At 43.4% G+C, this 23,072-nt stretch overlaps 1 protein-coding gene across 3 annotated transcripts in view; it reads left to right on the top strand.

Annotated features, from left to right (window-relative positions):
• AMOT (angiomotin) overlaps positions 1-23,072 on the top strand; it is a 118,881-nt gene that overhangs the window by 25,728 nt on the left and 70,081 nt on the right. For all 3 annotated transcript variants that reach the window (XM_029607641.1, XM_029607639.1, XM_029607640.1), the window contains 2 exons: positions 2,956-3,860; positions 21,688-22,138. In XM_029607641.1, coding sequence (XP_029463501.1) covers positions 3,010-3,860; positions 21,688-22,138 — 1,302 coding nt within the window. In that variant the 5' untranslated portion in view covers positions 2,956-3,009. The remainder of the gene's footprint in view (positions 1-2,955; positions 3,861-21,687; positions 22,139-23,072) is intronic.

The following is a 23,072-nucleotide window of genomic DNA, read 5'->3' as shown; positions in this document are numbered from 1 at the left end:
TATCACCACCATCAGGGTCTTCATGTTCCATAGCAGTACTATTTCTGGATATCTTGTGGCATAGTCCAGAATGACAAGGATGTACTTATTTCCTTGAGTAGATCTCTCTAGTGGCCCCACAAGATTCATGCCCAACCTTTCAAAAGGGGTCTCTATTATGGGCAATGGTATGAGAGGTGCCGCCCGTACGCCGGCAGGCTTTGTGAATTGGCAAGTAGGGCAGGATTGGCAAAACAACTGGACCTGTTTATGTAGACCTAGCCAATCGAATTGTGCCAATATTATCTCCTGGGTTTTTTCCTCCCCCAGGTGACCCCCTAGAAAGGTGGCTGTATGCTAGTTGCATGACCACATGATAATATGGTTTGGGAACTAGGAGTTGTTCTTTCAATTCCCCCTCTACACTTCCCTTTGTGACTCGGTAAAATAGATCCTTTTCATCACAAAATAAGGAGGAATAGGGTCTGTAAGATGTGCTCCAGGGACTGCCTTTCTATCTACCCTCTGTATATGCTCCTGGGCCCACTTAAAGGACTCATCCTCTCTCTGGGCCTGCCTGAAGCTTCCCAGGTCCCCCCTCCCCCTTTTCCCAGGTGAAACATTATGGGTGGGTGGCTGTTCTTCCCCTGACTCCAATCCCTCCTACCTGGCTGCCTCTAAATAAACAGCATAAGTGTATTTGTCCTGTCACTGCTGCCTCTGGGACTTAAGAGTCTTGGAGTCTTTATGATAGAGATCTGGATCATCCAAGGGAAAGAGTTCTGGAAAGTCCAATTCTTCATTGATGTGATTGGATGAATCTGTTGTGAGCTGGTTCCAGAGGCTCTTAAAGTTTGGACAGTCCCATCCTCTGACCACTAGGTAGAGTAGCCAAGGAAGAACTCCCACCTCAATTTTGTCTTGCCCGACTGGGGTTTTCAGTTGTAACCGGCTTGTTGGATACTGCTGTTGGTCCCCTTATATGCATGGTAGGGTCATTACTTTGTCATAGTTAATCTGGACTCGCTTCACTAACTGTCTTTGAACAAACGTTTTCACACTCCCAGTCTACTAATGCTTGGGTTGGAATGCCATCTAGCTCAGTCATAATCACAAAAGTAGAGAAGTCCTGGCTGGGGACATCCCTGAAATTACAAAAATATGGGGCCACAGCATTAATATACATGGGTTAATCTTCTCCACAGGAACAGTCTCTGGAAAAATGGCCCCTTTCTCCACAGCTGAAAATTGGTGATCCGTCTGAAGGTTGCAGTTGAAGTGAAAAGTGTGGCCCGACCAGTGCTACTGGTTGTTAGGGTCTCTGGTTGTTAGGACTCAATTGTCCTCTACCTGGGTCGAGGGCTTCTCTGGAAACCATGGTGACTCAGGCATAATCTGGTCCTGATAATAGACCTCTGCTACTTCTAGCACCTTTTTAACTGTAAGGTTTGGGTGTTGGCAGACCCACTGCTGCATAGGCTGTTCTAGGAATTGTTCCAGCAGAACCACTTTGGCTACCTCCACCCGGGTTTTCCCTTCTGGGTGCAGCCACTTCCAAGTGGCATCTTTTAAGTCTGTGAAATAGGTTCCTTGAGTTTTCTCCAGCCTATAGAACTCCCCACTGAAATTGCTGTTGGTAGGCTTCCGGGGTGAGTCCCGCTCTCTCTAGAATGGCGACCTTGACTTCCTAGTATGTGTCCCTCTCTTTCGGATAGTTGGGTTGGAAGGCATCTTTTCTACTCGGTGAGTAGAGTCCCCAGATAGGTAGCCCACCTCTCCTCTGATCAGCTTGTCAGTGAGCTGTGCATTCACAATTTTTCAGGAAACTATTCGGGTCTTTTCCTGGGATCTTCTTAAGTAGTATTGGTGACACAGGAGGTGGACTGGTTACAGCAGTTTGCATAGCTTGTGCTATCTGTTTTAGCACCGTATGCTGATTCACCTGCTCTTGCAATGCCTGCTGCTGATCAGTTTGCATTTGAAGGACGTTCTGTAATTGTTGCTTCCCTGTAGCAAGGACCTGGATCTCCTGCTCCATCTTCCCTGCATACCAAGCTGCCTCCAAACTATGTACCTCTCCGAGGAAAGGAGGAGGAGGGGAAAACAAAAAAAAAACCTGTTGGCCTCTCTGGCCCTCACTGCTTGACTCCTGACTACTCAGGCAGGGCTAACCCTCTTGGCCTGTTGTGTGAAGGCTGGGTGAGTAGAACTGGGAAGCCTCAAGAAAAAGAAAAAAAACTGCAGGGTTTTTTTTTTTTCTGCTGCTGTGGCTGTGGGCTCTTGCCTGTGCTTCCTGCTTAAGTAAGAGATCCCACTCCTGCCACCATATGTGGTAACTTGGCGATAATGGCTTGGGAAACAGCCTGAAAGAATGAGGCAGACTGGCTGTTTTCTTTATGTGCAATTTATTTATAGTAAAAGAAAAGTTAAACAAATGCAGCTTACCTTAAGTTCAGACATCACACATAGCAGATCTTTGCATAGAATGGGGCCTCTCTAACTCTTCTAAGCCCTGAATTCTTGGACCCTGGGAGGGGCTCCTCCCTTCACCTAGGATTTCTTGTGGGTCTGGATCTTAAGGAAGACTGGATGTGACACCTGTGTCCCTCAGACCACCTTAAGGTGGTCTGAGGGAGTTTCCTATGGACTCCCTCACAGTATGTCAGTTAAATTAGTGGTAAGCAGATAGCTCTCTATACCAGTGTCAGATGTCTGTGGGATTGTTTAATAACATTTTGAAAAACCTGAATCATTTTAATATTTGTATTAAGCCACTAAAGTATATCATTGTACATAAGTCCCTAGCTTCTCATAGTAATTTGATTTGCAATATTTATTTATTTAAACAATTTAACCAGCTATCACCATTTCTAGGCGGTTTACAGCTAAAGAAATAAATAAATAAACAATAAATACAATAAAACCCTATCTACTTTAAGGCTAATGACTTTATTCTTTTCTTTTTTTTTTTTTCAGGGACTGCCCGGACACCTGCTTTTGCATTCCAGCCACTGGGCACCATCTTTTGAGATGAGGAATTCAGATGAACAAGCGGCTACGACAGTTTTACAGCGTCTGCTGCAGGAGCAGCTCCGATACGGGAATCCAAATGAGAGCCGGAACCTCCTGGCCCTGCACCAACAAGCCACGGGAAATGCGCCTCCTTTTGGCAGCAGTGGGAGTCCAGCGTCTCAGAACGAGGGGCTGACCTCCCAGGACCATCTGCTTCTACCTCATGTTGCACGCCAAGAGCCCCAGGGCCAGGAGATTCAGGTGGACAACAGTATCATGGAGAAGCATCTCCCCCCAAGAGGTCAGAACAGCGAGGACCTTCCGACCTACGAGGAAGCAAAAGTGCAGTCCCAGTACTTCCGGGGCCAGCAACACGCCAGCGTTGGGGCTGCTTTTTACGTAACTGGGGTAACCAATCAAAAGATGAGGACTGAAGGCAGGCCAACAGTTCAGAGGGTCAGCACTGGGAAAGTCCACCAAGATGACGGGCTGAAGGATCTCAAGCAAGGTCACGTTCGGTCTCTGAGCGAGAGGTTGATGCAGCTGTCGCTGGCCACGAGTGGGGTGAAGGCCCATGCCCCTGTCACTAGCGCTCCCCTGTCCCCGCAGCCCGGTGACTTCTACAAAAGCTCAGGCTCCAGCGAGTTTTATAAAGGTCCTGGGCAGATGCCGTCCCAGCCAAGCCTGAAAGGCATGGAGCATCGGGGCCCCCCACCAGATTACCCCTTCAAGAACGTGTCCACTCTGCCCATGGCATCAAAACCTCAGGACCCTGGGCATTTCTATGGAGACTACCGAATGAGCCAGCAAGCTCGCGCGGATGGACCCGCTGTCCGGTACCAGCCTCCTCCAGAATACGGAGCACCCAGGTAAGCATGTGCATTCCCCACTCCCCCCTCCCCTTTCTCTTCATCTCTGCTCTATGCTTCAAAATTCAACGCCTTGTCGCCAGCAGCTGCAGGTTTTGGACTTGCTGGGTTGGTTAGAAAAAGAAATCGCAAGGTACTATATCCATCAGATTTATCCAGTAAGATACTGGAATTTGTTTTATCTGGATTAAAAAAAAAAAAAAGTAAGTTTTATGAAGGGAGGATGTAGTTTGTCTGATTTTTCTGAACCTCGGATATATGTTTTAGTTGCTAGTTCTTGGAGAATATTCCTGACATGTTTAGGTTCTGCACAGGGGTAAAGGTCGCTATTAAGAGGTATCTTCAAGGAACGTTAAGGGACTGAGCTTTGAGAATCGCTTATCTTTAGCAGAGGAAGGCACAGGACAGAGTTAGATCTTATTATGGTAGGCATCTGAATGCTCTGGACAGGATAAAGTAGTTTTGCTCTCTTGGTTATCAGCCAATTAGTATTGGGAACTAAAGGATAAAAGTGCAGCTAGCAGAGGCTGAGGGTTACTTGGCCATGCACTACTTAACAATCCAATTGTGTATTTGTAAAATTAGCAACTGCCAAGGATACTGTCTCTGCAAGGATTATGGAGGGGATACATGTTTGTGATCAGATCTTTGGACTAAGGCTAAGGGCTTGGTGTATGTGATTTTTAGACATTTGCATTTCCACCTTTTTATTGTATTTTTGTGGCTGTGATAACCTCCTAAACCTTTTAGCTTGGGCATGCTTAGACTCCTGCTAAGGACATACGGTACTGGTTGCAGGAATGCATCAGAATGCAAATCTGAATATTTCACTCTAAAGCTTGCTACCTGAATCGCTTTATATGCTCCAAAGTTTGGTGCGAATGTGATGTTGCAGGTTTGCTGCCAGTAATAAAGATCTGTAGTGTAAAGCACGCTAAACCTCTCCTGTGGCTGACTTACATAAGGGATCTCGTCAGCTTGTTCATGTGTAAAATATTATTGCTCTGTTGCCTTGGATGGCTTCCCAGTTCACTTCACCCTGTTCTGTGTCCAGCACTGTATGTGCTGAGAGCTGGGAACTGAGCTGCTCAGAGAGGAAGTGTCTCGGCGAGTGGCTGAGTAAATCAGTCCCGAACGGAAACGTGACCCTAATTCCTTCTGCCATCCCCCCCCCCCCTTCTCACACTTACACATTCTCATGATCTAAACTGGCAGCCCATGTTCAGAGTTGGATCTGCAGTGAACAGCTCTTTACCAATGCTTTTGTGACATTTTCATTATGTTGTGGAGGAGAAAGTGATGGGGGGGAGGGCTGGGTGTTATAAAAAGTGCGAGGGGGCTCAGTGGTATTTGCACTACCATTTGAGTTGTGTCTGTGGGCTGCACTGGAAAATTATTGTTCAGAATTGGTTCCTGTGTGCAATATTTAACTGGGGGAGGCTTCTAGATCTAGTTAAATAATAAAAGGCAGTGACAAAACGGTAATTTTTTTTTTTTTTTTATTAAACTAAAAAAAACAGCTCATAACTGCAGAAATGTTTAGCAAAAGATCTGCTCAGTTCTTGGGAATAATGTTTCCACTAATTGACAGATCTGCAAACCGGTCTTAAAAGGAAAAACCAACGTAAATTGGTGCAAAGGGAAAAGAAGAAAGGAGCCTTAAGAGTAAGACCATAAAAGGAATGAGCCATGAGTAGGCAACTTGGATTTTAGAGCAGTCCAGAGGTAATATCGGTCTGCTAGATGTGCAAAAGGAATAGAAGTGGATCCAGTAAGCAGCCTTCTCCTTTGGAGAATTAATCGTGAGTATGGGGTTGGATTCTGCTAGATGTGCAAAAGGAATAGAAGTGGATCCAGTAAGCAGCCTTCTCCTTTGGAGAATTAATCGTATGTGGTTGGATTCTGCTAGATATGCAAAAGGAATAGAAGTGGATCCAGTAAGCAGCCTTCTCCTTTGGAGAATTAATCGTGAATATGTGGTTGGATTCTGGCAGCAGGACCAGCTTAGGAATCAGCTTCCAAGGTCAGAGATTGATTCCTGAAGCCCAAAAAAGTGGAGTTCTTAAAACTATTTTTTCTTTTTCTTTTCTTTTTTGAGGGGTGGGGGGGTGGAGGTGGTTTATTGGGCCCAAACTTTCTCATCAGCAACTGATCACACAGAACGATCAGGACTAAATTATTAGCTGCAGATCCATACTGAAACCCAAGTTTCCTTAAACAAAACTATTAATTAGGATAACATAGGTGACGAGGGAAGGCCATAACTGCAACGACCTGGGAGAGGAGCCATGTCTCCAAACCAGGCATGAAAATCCTACTTCTGTCTGACACTCTTTATGCAGTCTGTGTGCCATTGTAAGAAATTTGCATGTTCCGTATAAAAGAACCAAGGAAGCCATGCTCTTCTTTTGAAACCTACGTTCTCCTGTTAGGAGGCTTTCCCATTTTAAAAGCAGAGCTGTTGAAAACACATCTTGCACATGATGGTAAGCTGTTGGGAATTTGCAGCAGTCTTGTGGTGTTGGGGGGTGGGGATAGGGATGGGTAGAACTTGCTTGCCAAAATTATTTCTGATTCTTCCTATTTCACCTGCATTTGGGTGGTGTGAGCTTTGGGGAAATTTGTTTTGCAAGGTGACCATGATGGCTTGGGCAAAGAAATAGAGAGTATATTCCACCCAGTCCTTCAGATCACAAAGCAATTCCTTGAAGCTAAAAGGACAGGAGAAGGTTTTCTCTGCGAAATTATTTTTCTCCTAAGAGTGAATCGTGTTATGCTCTGTTCTCCAGCTTCCAGGAATGTACTAGCCTGGCTGTCTTTGAAGGCTGCGAGTTTAAATTGCTGCTTTAATGAGAGAGCGCGCACATTTTATTCATCAAGTAATTGAGAACTTACTTGGATAAGGTGAGCGTTGAGGTTCACACTGTTGTAAAAAGAGCCTTTGGCCAATCACAGTTGTCTAGGACTCCTAAAGGAGTAAGCTTTGATTTATTTTTTAGCATCCATTAATGTAGGTCTTTGTATACCTGTGTAATAGTCTCCTCTATTCCCTCTGGAAGACTGTATAATGATCCCATGAGTTTGGAGGAAGGTACCCCACACATGAGCTCCTGTAACCTGGCTTACTGTTTTCTGCCACCATGGACTTAACTGAAAGGAAAACCTTCCTCATGTTGCTGATGAAACGTGAACAGAAAGGATGTCTGCTGCCTTCTGCAGGCTTCCAAACTTCTGAAACTCTGGCAGTAGAGACTCCCATCATGTGGGTGAGCTTACGCTTACCCTTTCTAGTTAACATGTGGGTTTTGCCGCCTTCTGGATCACCATTCTCACAGAGCTAGCTTGCTTGTCTGAATTATTTCTCCATTGCTTGGATGGATTTCCAATCCTCTTCTGCTTGATCGGGCTTGATGGACTTCTTTCACTGTAGATCTTTTTGTCTGCTGTGTAGAAATTCCCAGCTCTGTCTGTAAACATGACCAGTCAAAATAAACTTTGTTTTACCATTTAAGTTACTGCAGAGGGGGGAAGACAAGATGACCGCCAACTGGGAGGATCGGCAAGAGTGTGCTCCCTCCCATTTCCCTGTTTCTGGACTCTATTTTAACAAATAATGCCTCATACTAAGCAGGAGGCCAAGCTGAGGGAGAGTATTACCAACTCTCCCTCGCTGGGCTTCCATCAACCCGGGATCGAGAGTTTTTTTGCCGTTACGCCAGGAGTGAGCCTGGGTGTGATAGCCACTGTGGGGACAGATGGTGAGCGAACACAGTCCCTGCTGGCTGAGTGTGCCGACTACACCATCTCCTCCTCTCCATGGTTCGCTGTTGCCATTGGATCCTTCTTCGGCCCCCTATGAGGTAAATCGGGGGGTTCAGTCTGATACAAGCAGCCGCGGAGGAGACTGGGGCTTTTACTAACGCTGCCTTGACGGCGGATTCTGATACTGCAGGAGATAACCACCCTATTTTGGAGGTGATTGGAATGGCAGCCTCCCTAGCCTCGGCCCCGATATCTGCCCTACCTGGTGATGGTAGTGGAGAATGTGTTTGCAGTGGAGGCGGTGCGTTGAACGCTCCAGTTGTTAAATTTGGACTTTCCAATCCTCCTGAAATTACGTTAGATGTGGTGTGGAATGCCCTAGTGACTCTCGAAGCCTCTCTAATCATTTCTGACTGAAGCCACTTTGGATACTAATAATCGTGTATTAGCTAATGCTAGTTTAGTTTCTACTTTTGGATCAAGGCTAGATACTTGTGTTACCACGCTTGAGAAAGCTCTGCAAGCTTTAGTTCAATCTGAACAAATACACTCCAAGAAGTTGGTAAATATGGTAACTCAGAGTTTTGAATTTTCCTTTTATAAGATTGGTGTTTCCTGTAGACCTTTTTAGACATCACATCTCTCAAGTTTTGAAGATTCCTTCAGCTGGAATGCCGGTAATAACTAAAGCATATTATTTGTCATAACCCATAGAAGCAGTGGTTGGAAATCAGTCTCGGGCATCTACATTGGATCTTTCAACATCTCTGAAACATCTCAAACTATGGGGATTTCACAGAGAGGAACTCTCTTGGTGACGTTTGCTTTTCAGTCTGATAGGAATAATGTCTTAAATTCTTTTTCAGCAAAAAGTATGGGTTTATCCTGACTTCACTAAAACAACCCAATTACGCTGGAAAACATTTCTCTCTATGCATTTTCAGGTGGTATCTAAGGGGGGGGGGGGGTCAATTCATTTTGCATTACCCTTGCAAATGTCTTGTGAGATATCTTAATGTGAATTAGGCTGGTTAGATTATTTGACATTTACATATTTTCTTGTCCACCTTTTATTTCTGTAACAAGAATTGTTGTGTTAATTTGAAGTGCATGAAAATAAATAGTTACTGCAGAGATGGAAGTGGGAAGGGCAAGGTTATGTAGTTGACTTGAATGTAAAAAAAAAAGACCTGCAATCTGCCCCTTCATGTGGGGTGGGTGGTGGTGGGAACTATGACCTGGAGGAGCACTTGTCTGGTTTTGAGGATGTTTGTAATGAATCTGCATGAGATTAAATTTTCATACATTAGTGACTCAGTGTATGCAAATTGTATTTCATGTATAATCATGGCTATTGAGAAAACCCGATTGGTTAAGTGTGACACAGGGTTTAATTGGGAATCCCAGGATTTGAGTGTGTGGTTAGCACAGTAAACAGCAAGTCAGGAGAAACCTGGGGACTTGTGAATTCAAATTATATTTTTCCATTTGATCTGGACTCTGTTATAAGACAGGCGTAAACAATACATGCCACATTTTGTTAACAGGCTGGTTAAACAGAAAAGTTAATTCCCAATGCAATAAGATAAGTATATGAATGCATCGGGAGTTAAAGTAAAATAGTGCGCATAAATCACATTTAATGTGCACACACACCATGGTTTATGCTTCAGAAACATGACTTTTATGCAAAGCCAAGATTTAGGAGTACAAAACATGGTTTCTGCACACAGAACATGTTGGAGCATAACCATGTTTTTTGTGTATAAAAGTTGCAATTCTAAAAGCTGTGCACACAAAGTTAAAAACTTAACATTTGTGCTCAGGTTGTGCACAGGAAACCTAGCACCATGAACTCCATTCAGCTCATAGACTGACAATATAGCCCCAGAAACGTTTCTCCTCTTCTGACCAGGAGTTAAGAAAACATGAGTTAAGCCTATGCCCCTCTTTGCATTGGGGAATAACCGCTAATACCTTCATTATCATGGGATTTTCATGGTGGAACACTAAGTTGTGCCCACATTTTATGTGCCAGATCTTATACATGAAGAATAACATTCCACACCTTGGTGCATTGGGACCTCAGCAAGGTTAGGTCACTGCTTCTACCTATGTGCCCTTCACCTTTTTGCATGCTGTTGTACATATCTGGCTTCCAAAGTGGCCGCAGCAACATTAGTGGACTATGCCTGTGAAGTGCGTTGGGTGCCTTTTTTTTTTTTAAAGGTGCTACATGTGAATGCAGCGTTAATTTGGGCAGCACACTGTCTTCTTTCTGCTCCTGTTGATGGAAGCCTGAGGAAAACTATTGTAGCTTGATTTAGGAGTGTAAGGCGCTGTTCTTAAAAAATAGGAAATGAAGCAAATAATGAACGAAGGCAGAAAAAGACTACCTGGCCTATCTCTTCCAGTTTTCTATCCATACTTCTAAGGATACATCCCAGCTGCCAGCCAGAAAGTGACCTCCTACAAGATGTCTCCTCATCCAGGGCAATCTTTTTTTTTTTTTTTTTTTTTTTCCCTCCTTTGAACTCTGTCTTGATTAGTTAGAAAAGCATTCAAGAACCCAACTTGGTTCTCTCCAGCATCTACCTTTTCTATGTCACGGTGCTCTGTAAACTAAATAGCCAGCAATACTAGTGTGGCTATTGCCCTGTCATGTAGCCCCTTAGGTCCCCTGCATAGACTGCCAGCTACATCTAGCTATCGGGCCGATACAGAAAAAAGTGCGGGGGGGGCCGGCCAGCACCCGCTTTCCCGACGCGCGCACAGGCCACTCTCCTGTGCGTGCGATTTAGTATCGGGACACTAGCGCGTCTCTAGCGCCTCCTTTTTGACAGGAGCGGCGGCTTCTGGTTTTGACGGCCGACGCTCAATTTTACCGGCGTCCGTTCTCTAGCCTGCTGACAGCCACGGGTTCGGAAAATGGATGCCGGCATAATTGAGCGTCCGTCTTCTGACCCGCGGGCACACTTTAAAAATTTTGTGTTTTAATTTTTAATTTTCTTTTATTTTTGGGGCCTCCGACTTAATATCGCTATGATATTAAGTCGGAAGGTGTACAGAAAAGCAGTTTTTTCTGCTTTTCTGTACACTTCCCCGGTGCCGGCTGAAATTAGCACCTGCCTTTGGGCAGGCGTTAATTTCTGAAAGTAAAATGTGCGGCTTGGCTGCACATTTTGCTTTCTGTATCGTGTGGGAATGTCTAATAGGCCCATCAACATGCATCTGCATGCTGCGGGCACCATTAGTTTTGAGGAGGGAGGGGGGTTGGCCGCGCGTTTTCGACATGCTATTAGCCCTTACTGTATAAGAGGTAAAGCTAGCACGTCAAAACACTTGTCCAAACCCAGGCTAACAGTGCACTCCACCGGCACACACTGTACTGTATCAGCCCGTATATGAGTGCCGGTGTCTCTTCTAGGACTTCCGTTTATTTACAGAATCAGGAATCCAGTTCTAGATCTCAGCCTGCTTGTTTGACATTGCTGCCTGTACGTCCCACCACCTCATGTCCAAGACAGAACTCCTTATATTTTTCCATCAAATCCCCTTCCTCTGTTTTTGTGAATAACATTGGCATCATCGTCCTAGTTCCTCTCAGCCTGTAACTTTCAGGGTAATCTTTGCCTTCACTTTCTCCTCTATGCCTATCTGTTAAAGTGTCATTTCCTTCTCTATAACATCACCAAACCTGTCCCTTCCTTCTTTTTTGAACATGTTACCAGAACCCTTATCCATTCTCTCTCATCACCTCCCACTTAAACCTTCCAGTGAACCATCTCTCTACTACAATCTATCCCAAATTCAGCTGTGCAACTTATCTTTCACTAAAGTCACGACACCTATAAAAACCCCTCTTCTGAAGTTCAAACTCCTCTTACTCGCCTACAAGAGCCTTCACTCTGCAGCTCCTCACTACCTCTCCTCTCCCTACACCTCTTCTTGTGAACTCTGATCATCAGGCAGCTCACACCTATTTATGCCCTTCTCTTCAGCAAACTCCCAAATCCATGCTTTCCACCTGACTGTACCATATACTTGGAATAGACTTCCTGAGCTGGTGCATCACGCTCTCTCTTTCCTTATTTAAATCTAGTCTAAAAATCCGCCTTTTTGAGGCTGCTTTTTAAATCTTAACCCCTGATTATTCCATTTACAACCTTATTGATTTTCATCATTTTGTTAATAAATTAAATTTTCCATCTATAAGCAGGCTGAATTAGGCATGCTATTTGGGTGATATCACCGGCACTCTCGTGGATGTTCTGTTCACGGAGTCAGTTTTAATTCCTGCTTGGCACTTCCTGCGCAAAGCGTGTATTGGTCTCTTCAGTTTTATTTTTCTGCGACCAAGGAAATATTTGGAATACTGAAAATACTTGATGTACTAGCTGAGTCATCGGCTCTGCCGCTGCCGTCACGTAAGCTACTTGATGCTCTATTGTCTATGATATGGGAGTCCCCTCAATCAATACTTCCTGTTTTGAGAAAACTGGACTTAAAATTCAGATTGCAAAAGTCTGCCATGTACGGAGTCGTTCAGCTCCTTCATACGTCAGTGGTGGATGAGTTGGCGAAACAAGCAAAGAAATCTAAACTACATATGTCCACTCCTCCTCCTCTCAATGAGGATAGGATTCTGGACTAATATGCTAAGAAAACATTCCAGAGTGTTAACGTCACAAATACAGCAGCACCAATTTTATATGGTGCAGTATCTGTAGAAAACTGTACAACTACTAAAACCATTTCTGCGTACCAAATCGGGAGAGGAAGTTATGCCTAAACCATTCTATGTCATGCAAGAGGGTCTACAGCATTTGCTCAGGGCGGTGTATGAATCTTTTGAAACATCCTCATGGACCTTGGTAACTGCTATGCTTCTCAAAAAGCCTGGCTCCACTCTAGTTCCATCAGAGAAGATGTACATGAAAAGCTAGCCAATCTTCCCTGCTTGGGTGTTAATCTATTCAGCGAGAAACTGAAGGATACAGTGACCCAGTTAAAAGAGCAGAACATGGCAGATCAATCGCTGTCGGCAGTTTCAAATCCCCAGCCATCATTGAGATGTACCTATCAACTGTATAGAAGATCATATTATAACCAGAGGAAAACATATATATAAATGTTTTCCACCTTATGGACCTCAACAGTTCCAGTTGTTTCAGCAGCCATGTTTGCAAACTCAATCGGCTCCACCTAGGGGACGCCAAAGGGACAGAAAACAGCAAAAGCCCCCACCATCTTTTTGAGAGATGCCCGGCCATAACTTCACCTTCTGGTAGGGGACAGGTTGATAACTTTTGCCTCACAGTGGAACTGAATCACTTCGGATCCAAGGGTTCTACGAATTGTCTATGAAGGTTATCATTTGAATTTCCTCTCAACCTCTGCTTCCACATCCATACAGTTCAATTGAAGGATGCTTCTCAATTGCCTCTTCTAAAATAGGAGATCCATGCCCTAATCCAACAATGGACCATTCAATTGGTGCCCAAGCACCAGATCAGCACAGGATACTATTCCCAATACTTTCTCATTCCTAAACGTTTAGGAGGTCTCCGTCCTATTCTGGATTTGCGCTCCCTAACAAATACTTTGAGAGAAAAATTCAAGATGGCATCCCTCAAATTAGTACTCCCTTTCATCTAAGAGAACAACTGGATGTGTTCATTGGATCTCAAAGATGCCTACACCCACATTCCGATAAATCCCTCATGTAGGTGGTTCCTGAATTTGAAACACTACCAAAAGTAGGTTCTACCCTTTGGTCTATCCTCGGCTCCCAGAGTGTTTACCAAATGGCTGTGGCTCACCTCAGATGTCAGGGAATCCGCCTTGTTCCTCATCTGGATGATTGGCTGATAGTTTCCCCCTGACCAGAGATCCCTATGTTGGCATCCAGAATCCACAATAATTTGTTGAGAATACCTGGGATTCCTCATCAACTACGAGAAGACTACTCAGACACAGATTTTACAGTTCATAGGGGTGAGAATAGACTCAACCCAGTCTCAAGCATTCCTTCCTCAGGAGAGGTTTGAGTAAATTCATCAGTTGTGTACAGAATTACTCCTCGTATCAAGAGTCACTGCCTGCCAGATCCTAGGACTACAGGGTCCCATGGTGGCAGCCATCCACGTAGTACGCCACACTCGCCTTCACATGCGGCATCTCCAATGGGGCTTGATGTCACAATGGACCCAGTATCTTCAGCTGATGTCCACTATTGCAACTTTATCAAATTCCATGCAGAGGGACATAAATTGGTGGGTTGGGTCGGGAAGTCCTATCCATAGGTACACCTTTTTGGGACCCAGCCCACACATTAGTCCTCACTACAGATGCCTCCACCCAGGATTGAGGGGCTCATCTACTCTGTTACAAAACTCAAGATCAGTGGTCACAAAACTAACTTCATTACCAGATAAACCTCTTGGAACTCAGAGCCATGAGATACGTGATAATGTCCTTCACACATCTGCTACATGATTCATACGGACAATTTAGTCATGTTTACTGTGAACAAGCAGGGTGGATCGGGATCCTGGCTCCTTTGCAGGGAGGCAGTTTGGATTTTGGAATGGGTCCTCAACACGATCACCTTGAGAGCCACATATTTACTGGGGATAGCGAATACACTAGTTGACCGTCTCAACAGAGTATTTCATCCTCACGGTCTCACAACCCATCTACATCAAACCAAATCTTCTGGTGATGGGGTCAACCTTGTATAGATCTCTTTGCCACAGAGTAAAATAAAGTACCTCTGTTCTGCTCCATTTAAGCCCATACAGAAAGACACACTATGCCTTCCTAATGTCATTGTCACGAGGTCTCCTTTGTGTGTTTCCTCAGATTCTTCTCATCTCATGAACAGTTCAAAAAATGATAGGAACAAAGCTCGCCATGATTCTTATAGCTCCAGCATGGCCGAGAAAACCCTGGTTTATCTGGTGCAATACTTTGAAAGCAATCTGATAGATCTCTGTCAAGACCCAGGAGGAGGGTTCCCTTCTTCATCCTCTACACTTCTCCCTCTACCTAAGAGCCTGGATGTTGAACATGAGATCTTACAAGGCTTAACTCTTTCAGCAGATATTCAAAGAATTATCATTCTTTCTCTCTACCACCAGACCTCTCTACGACCAGATTCTCTCTACCACCAGACCTCCGCCTTGAGCCGTGCCATACTACTTTCAAAGTGAAACTCAAAACCTGGCTCTTCCTTCAAGCTTTCCCTGAGAGCTAAGAGCAAGAAGAGCAACAACCTTCCTGTTATTACAACAATAATGTAAAGTTCATTTGCTTTATTTATATGTTCTAAGTTGATCTTAGTTTGTATTGTTACTCTATAATAGATTAATCGTTTGATATGTTCCATGTAAACCGCCATCCCGGCGATAGTTATCTCGGTTACCTGTGAACTGGAGTGATATGTATTGTATACAGGAACTTCCGGTATATAAAAACAAAAAATAAATAAATCATAGCAGCGAGAAAACCATCGACCAGACGTAACTATTCCTTCAAGTGGAAGAGATATGCGGATGGTGTTGACTTTGAAACATTAGTCCATTCTCTTTGGCACCCAAAGATAGCCTCAATTACCTATTACATCTTTCCCAGTCGCGCTTAGCAGCAGCATCAGTCATTCCACCTAAGTGCTATAGCTGCTTATCACGAGAGAGACACACTCTCTCTCTTGTGGCTTCTCACCCCTTAATTTAAGAACATAAGAACATAAGAAAATGCCATACTGGGTCAGACCAAGGGTCCATCAAGCCCAGCATCCTGTTTCCAACAGTGGCCAATCCAGGCCATAAGAACCTGGCAAGTACCCAAAAACTAAGTCTATTCCATGTAACCATTGCTAATGGCAGTGGCTATTCTCTAAGTGAACTTAATAGCAGGTAATGGACTTCTCCTCCAAGAACTTATCCAATCCTTTTTTAAACACAGCTATACTAACTGCACGAACCACATTCTCTGGCAACAAATTCCAGAGTTTAATTGTGCGTTGAGTAAAAAAGAACTTTCTCCGATTAGTTTTAAATGTGCCCCATGCTAACTTCATGGAGTGTCCCCTAGTCCTTCTACTATCCGAAAGAGTAAATAACCGATTCACATCTACCCGTTCTAGACCTCTCATGATTTTAAACACCTCTATCATATCCCCCCTCAGTCGTCTCTTCTCCAAGCTGAAAAGTCCTAACCTCTTTAGTCTTTCCTCATAGGGGAGTTGTTCCATTCCCCTTATCATTTTGGTAGCCCTTCTCTGTACCTTCTCCATCGCAATTATATCTTTTTTGAGATGCGGCGACCAGAATTGTACACAGTATTCAAGGTGCGGTCTCACCATGGAGCGATACAGAGGCATTATGACATTTTCCGTTTTATTCATCATTCCTTTTCTAATAATTCCCAACATTCTGTTTGCTTTTTTGACTGCCGCAGCACACTGAACTGACGATTTCAATGTGTTATCCACTATGACACCTAGATCTCTTTCTTGGGTTGTAGCACCTAATATGGAACCCAACATCGTGTAATTATAGCATGGGTTATTTTTCCCTATATGCATCACCTTGCACTTATCCACATTAAATTTCATCTGCCATTTGGATGCCCAATTTTCCAGTCTCACAAGGTCTTCCTGCAATTTATCACAATCTGCTTGTGATTTAACTACTCTGCACAATTTTGTCATCTGCAAATTTGATTATCTCACTCGTCGTATTTCTTTCCAGATCATTTATAAATATATTGAACAGTAAGGGTCCCAATATAGATCCCTGAGGCACTCCACTGTCCACTCCCTTCCACTGAGAAAATTGCCCATTTAATCCTACTCTCTGTTTCCTGTCTTTTAGCCAGTTTGCAATCCACGAAAGGACATCGCCACCTATCCCATGACTTTTTACTTTTCCTAGAAGCCTCTCATGAGGAACTTTGTCAAACACCTTCTGAAAATCCAAGTGTACTATATCTACCGGTTCACCTTTATCCACATGTTTATTAACTCCTTCAAAAAAGTGAAGCAGATTTGTGAGGCAAGACTTGCCCTGGGTAAAGCCATGCTGACTTTGTTCCATTAAACCATGTCTTTCTATATGTTCTGTGATTTTGATGTTTAGAACACTTTCCACTATTTTTCCTGGCACTGAAGTCAGGCTAACCAGTCTGTAGTTTCCCGGATCGCCCCTGGAGCCCTTTCTAAATATTGGGGTTACATTTGCTATCCTCCAGTCTTCAGGTACAATGGATGATTTTAATGATAAGTTACAAATTTTTACTAATAGGTCTGAAATTTCATTTTTTAGTTCCTTCAGAACTCTGGGGTGTATACCATCCGGTCCAGGTGATTTACTACTCTTCAGTTTGTCAATCAGGCCTACCACATCTTCTAGGTTCACCGTGATTTGATTCAGTCCATCTGAATCATTACCCATGAAAACCTTCTCCATTACGGGTACCTCCCCAACATCCTCTTCAGTAAACACCGAAGCAAAGAAATCATTTAATCTTTCCGCGATGGCCTTATCTTCTCTAAGTGCCCCTTTAACCCCTCGATCATCTAACGGTCCAACTGACTCCCTCACAGGCTTTCTGCTTTGGATATATTTAAAAAAGTTTTTACTGTGAGTTTTTGCCTCTACAGCCAACTTCTTTTCAAATTCTCTCTTAGCCTGTCTTATCAATGTCTTACATTTAACTTGCCAATGTTTATGCTTTATCCTATTTTCTTCTGTTGGATCCTTCTTCCAATTTTTGAATGAAGATCTTTTGGCTAAAATAGCTTCTTTCACCTCCCCTTTTAACCATGCCGGTAATCGTTTTGCCTTCTTTCCACCTTTCTTAATGTGTGGAATACATCTGGACTGTGCTTCTAGAATGGTATTTTTTAACAATGACCACGCCTCTTGGACATTTTTTACTTTTGTAGCTGCTCCTTTCAGTTTTTTTCTAACAATTTTTCTCATTTTATCAAAGTTTCCCTTTTGAAAGTTTAGCACGAGAGCCTTGGATTTGCACACTGTTCCTTTTCCAGTCATTAAATCAAATTTGATCATATTATGATCACTATTGCCAAGTGGCCCCACCACCGTTACCTCTCTCACCAAGTCCTGTGCTCCACTGAGAATTAGATCTAAAATTGCTCCCTCTCTCGTCGGTTCCTGAACCAATTGCTCCATAAAGCTATCATTTATTCCATCCAGGAACGTTATCTCTCTAGCGTGACCCGATGATACATTTACCCAGTCTATATTGGGGTAATTGAAGTCTCCCATTATTACTGCACTACCAATTTGGTTAGCTTCCCTAATTTCTCTTAGCATTTCACTGTCCATCTCACCATCTTGACCAGGTGGACGGTAGTATACCCCTATCACTGTAGTCTTCCCCGACACACAAGGGATTTCTACCCATAAAGATTCAATTTTGTATTTAGTCTCATGCAGGATGTTTATCCTGTTGGACTCTATGCCATCCCGGACATAAAGCGCCACACCTCCTCCCGACTGCTCCTCTCTGTCATTGTGATATAATTTGTACCCCGGTATAGCACTGTCCCATTGGTTATCCTCTTTCCACCATGTCTCTGAGATGCCAATTAAGTCTATGTCATCATTTACTGCTATACATTCTAATTCTCCCATCTTACTTCTTAGACTTCTGGCATTGGCATACAAACATTTCAAAGTTTGTTTTTTGTTTGTATTTTCGTTCTGCTTTTTAATTGATAGGGATAAGTTCGAATTTTTTAGCTCAGGTGAGTTTTTAGTTACAGGCACTTGGACTACTTTTCTAATTATTGGAACCTCACTGTCGGGATGCCCTAATTCTAATGCATCATTAGTATCCTTTAAAGATTTCTCGTTTCATGAGAAGACTCTTTAATCTCCATCCTCCAATCTGCAAACCTCTGGTGCCCTAGGGTCTGAACGTGGTCTTATCAGCTGTAATGAAGTCTCCTTGCAGAGTGATTTTTCTCATAGCAATCACCTCTGCCCGAAGAGTGAGTAAGCTGCAAGCCTTAGTTTTTCTCTTCTTACTTGCAGTTTTTTCATGACAAGGTAATACTCAGGACTCATCCCAAATTCCTACCTAAAGTGGTTTCTGCCTTTCACATCAATCAGGATATTTCACTTCCCATCTTCTTTCCCAAACCACACAGGAATAAAAGGGAATCTCTATTGTATTCCTTGGATTCCAAACGAGCTTTAGCTTACTGTAAACAGAGGACTCAGCCTCATTGGCAATCCTTGCAATTATTCATCTCTTTCAACCCTAACTCGCTAGGAGTAGCAGTCTCCAAAAGAACAATATCCAACTGGATCACAAATTGTATTCATTCCTGTCGCAGTTCAGCAGAGGTGCCCTTATCGAGTACAGTTTCTGCTCATCTTTTGCGAGCCACTTGTCCTCCATTGCACATCTACGAAATGTCCTCTATGGGTACATCTGTAAAGTTGCTACTTGGTCATCAGTCCACACCTTTACCTCACATTACTACCTGGACCAGCTAACCGCTTCAGATACTGCTTGTCCCAAACTGCTATTATCAAGTGTGCTTAACCAGAAAACCATGTCCATGGGGGATTAAGGTAAAAAAAAATAAATTCTGATATAGCAAGAACAATGAGGTCGCCAGCTCTGTTCCATACCTTATATTTTATTTTCCCTTAAGCTTGGGACTCCCAAATAGCATGGCTAATTCAGCCTGCTTATCGACGGAGAAAAGTTTGCTTACCATAAACAGTGTTTTCCGTAGATAGCAGAATGAAGTAGCCATTCATACCCTCCCTCCTCCCTGGACATGTTTCTCTCTCTCTCCTTTATCTAATTAGAGCATTGCCTTCTAGCTTTATTACTAACTGAAGAGACCGATACGCCTGCGCAGCACTTCGCCTGGGAAGTGCTGCGCAGGCGCGGCAGAATCTAAACTTTGACTTGGAGAACAGAACGTCCACGAGAGCGCAGTCAGTGACATCATCCAAATAGTATGGCTAATTCATTCTGCTATCTACGGAAAACACCATTTACGGTAAGCAAACTTGCCCTTCCCAAAGTCTCATTTGCCATGTATGTTTGTCTTCATTAGCTAGTCCCTGCTCAATAGAACTTAACATCTTCTGTTTTTGTACAGAGCTGCATACATCAAGCCGTGCTATAGAAGTAATTAGTAGTAGTAGAGCTTGCAATCTGCCGTACAGACCCTGCTGCTAGCTTGATTCTATAATCATCAAGAGGTGCTGGTAATCTTAGATTGGCCCCCTATCCTCAAAAAGCAAGGCGGTCCTTTTTTACAGAGTGGCTTTTATCAGCAGGCAGATGCCTTGATGGGCGGTGTAGTGTAGTTAGGTGAGGTGTTTGTATTCTTTAAATTACAGGTTCTTTGGAAATGGGAGTGTGTAAGAATAGTGACCTGTATTCCTGGGAAATGGGAGCATGCAGGTTTCAGATGTAAATGCCAGGAAACATTACTCCTCATCTGCAGGTGAGAGCTGGTGTGCTGAGCTGAGCATAATTATGCGGGCACAGAGGGCTCTGAGCTGGGCAAACTTACCAGGAAAGACGGCACAATGGAGTGTGGTAAATAAATGGGAGAAGCCTTGAAAGAACAGAGAATGGCAGCGGTGCGAGACGCGTGAGATGTAGAGAAGGTGAAGTTACTGGAGTACGCTAGGGAAATGGAGTTTGGTAACTTTGGTCCTGGGGTAGGGTGGAGTTTGCTGAAGGCAGGAGATGAAATACTTAAAGCGTGCTTTCTTTTCCTGTAATTGGTGAAAAATGGCTCTGCAGAGACTTTATACTCCTCATTTGCTATCCACTTCTTTGATACATAAAATAAAGGGAGCTGCTGGCTGTGAAACTCATCTATATTGTTCAGGTTTTGCACTTTATGTGCGTTTCTATGACACTAAATAAGTGTCCTGTGGAATGTGAATTATACTTTAAAATGAGCCATCCTTAAAAAAAAAAAAAAAAAAGAAAAGACAAAAATCTTAAAATTATGAATTTGCCAATTGGATGCTTTGTGACTTGGGGCAGTGCAGTTATCTTGATAGGTAATGGGACTGACACTCTTATAAATATTTCTAACTTCCCTCTCGTGAGGTAAGCTGTGCAGTGGCCCACTCACATGAGCTCGTGTGGATTCTTTTATTTCTCTGCTGGTTTTTTTTTTTTATTTGTTTTTATTACTCGAACCCTGCCACCACAAATTAAAAAAACAAAACTAAAAACCTGGCTCTTCGAACAAGCCTTGGCATAATCCAACCCTGCCTTGCACTCGTATGCTTCAATACCCCCTTCTCCACCCCTCCAATGTTATATTGCTTTGTTATATCATATTAAATTATTTTCCATATGTTGCTTTTTATTACATCATATTGCTCTGTTATATTATAAGCTATATTTTTGTGTTATTTCTTATTATATTATATCCTTTTAGCTCTGTATACATGTTCTTCTTTATATGTACTGCACAGTTACGATTTTGATATACTGTTTCCCCACGTTACTTGTAAACCAATGTGATGCTTTGCAAACGTCGGTATAGAAAAACCTTTAAATAAATAAATTACGGTTGGGTTTTAAATATATCTATCTGCATGTTCTTTGCTTGAGGGACAGTGTGAGGCTTTTGTGTCAGAGCAAATGGCCTTTTGGATAATGAAAATGGTGTAGTATTTGTGCTGTGCTGTTAGCATCTCCTGTAAGAAAGATCCTCTGTTCCAGAAAGCTGTCCAAGGTCTGAGTGCCAGAAGGGCAAGTGATCTGGTCAGGTATTGTGGTGGTGGGATTAGAACCTGCATCTCCAGGTTTTACAGCTCTGTGGCATGCTGGCAGCTAGGATTCTTTCAGGTTGTGGTATCTCTTGTGGGATCGATATCAATTACCTAGCAATTTAATGATGTGCACAAGCTTTTTGAGACCCACAGTCTGGTTTAGCAGTTACACAAGTATGGCTTTCTCCACGCTGGATGGTTTTACTGGGGCTTTCATTGGGAAACCTTCTGCTGAGTTTGTGTTTGTGTTTGCTGTTTTACAGGCAGTGTCAGGATGTGACACAGCAACAGAGGCTCCCTCATCATCACAGCCCCACTTCTTCTCTCACTTCTTTGGGCTCTCTGACCTTTCTCCAATCTCCACCACCTTCTGCGGGGTCGTCTTCCCAGCATCACCCGCTCCTGTCTCCAAGCCAGGGAGACTTTTTCCCCGGGCCCCAACGGTCCCAGCAGCTTTGTCTGTCCAACCAGGTCCATCAGGGAGACCTCTACCGCCTGCCCCAGCCTTTCCTTACCCAGCAGCAGCAGTCGGGAGATTCCTATTTCATCATGCCAAGGCCTCAGCAGCTTCCTTCTCCTTATCAGCAGATGCAAGGCGACACCTTTGCTATTGTGTCCAGGGCCCAGCAGATGGTGGAAATCTTGTCTGAGGAGAACAGATCCCTGCGGCAGGAACTGGATGGTTGCTACGAGAAAGTCACAAGGTTACAGAAGGTAAAATGTGCTGACAAAGCCAAACCTAGAAACTTACAACCTGTTGTCCATCTCAATTTCTTTCTTCCTGTTAGGCAGTCAGAAGAAGGCTGGACTTGAGAGAGCTCTGATCCTGTTTCAGCCTGCATAACAGTTGCACTGAGAAAATAGCACCTAGACATCATGCAGGTGCTTAGGTTGTAGTTTGGCCAGATGTTGAGATGCATTGGCACCCTTGTGCCAGCAGCTAAGCCCAGCTTTTTTAAGATTTCCCAGCATCGCTGGATTTTATTGGCAGATTCAGATGGGTCTCTGTTTGCAAGCAGCTTTATAATGGGTTTATGCCCACCATTGCATTTTTTTTGCATTACATTAAAATAGTGTCTCCCCTCCCCATCCAGGCCTTGAAACTAAATTTTAGTTTTCCTGAATGTCAAATTAAAATAAAGTGATATCATTAATATGAGAAAAAATATCCTGTTTTACCACTATTTTTACAAAAATTAAAATAAGGTTTAGAATGGAATTTATATATAATTGTTGCTATAATAACGGTTTAATAGCTATTTTTTCTGCCATGGGCAGCTTCTTTTCCATCATGGATTTTTATTTTTATTTTTTCTTGTTTCCATGTTGCAATGTAATTCTCCCTCCTATCTGCAATCTGTCAGCATGCATTTAAGCTTTGTTTCTCCTTTGGCAGATTACCTTCTGGCTTCCATCAGAGGCATTTAGATGGAGTCTGTCAACTCCCTCATAATCGGGGAGCTGTATGCCTGCCTTATGTGTGTGGGTTTTTTTTTTTTTTTCCTCTCCCTCCTCTGCCCCTGGCAGCTTTTGGTTTTAATGTTGCCAAAGATTTTATAGCCAACTTAATGATGTGAGCCACCCTCCTGCTCCTCCCCTGAGCACTCATTCAGTTACGACAGCATCACGTGTGGTGTTTGTAAGCAGC

This window comes from Rhinatrema bivittatum, chromosome 6 (assembly GCF_901001135.1).
Source record: "Rhinatrema bivittatum chromosome 6, aRhiBiv1.1, whole genome shotgun sequence".
Lineage (NCBI taxonomy): Eukaryota > Metazoa > Chordata > Amphibia > Gymnophiona > Rhinatrematidae > Rhinatrema > Rhinatrema bivittatum.
Note: the sequence above shows the minus strand (reverse complement) of the source record. Positions and strands in the feature narration are given on the sequence as shown.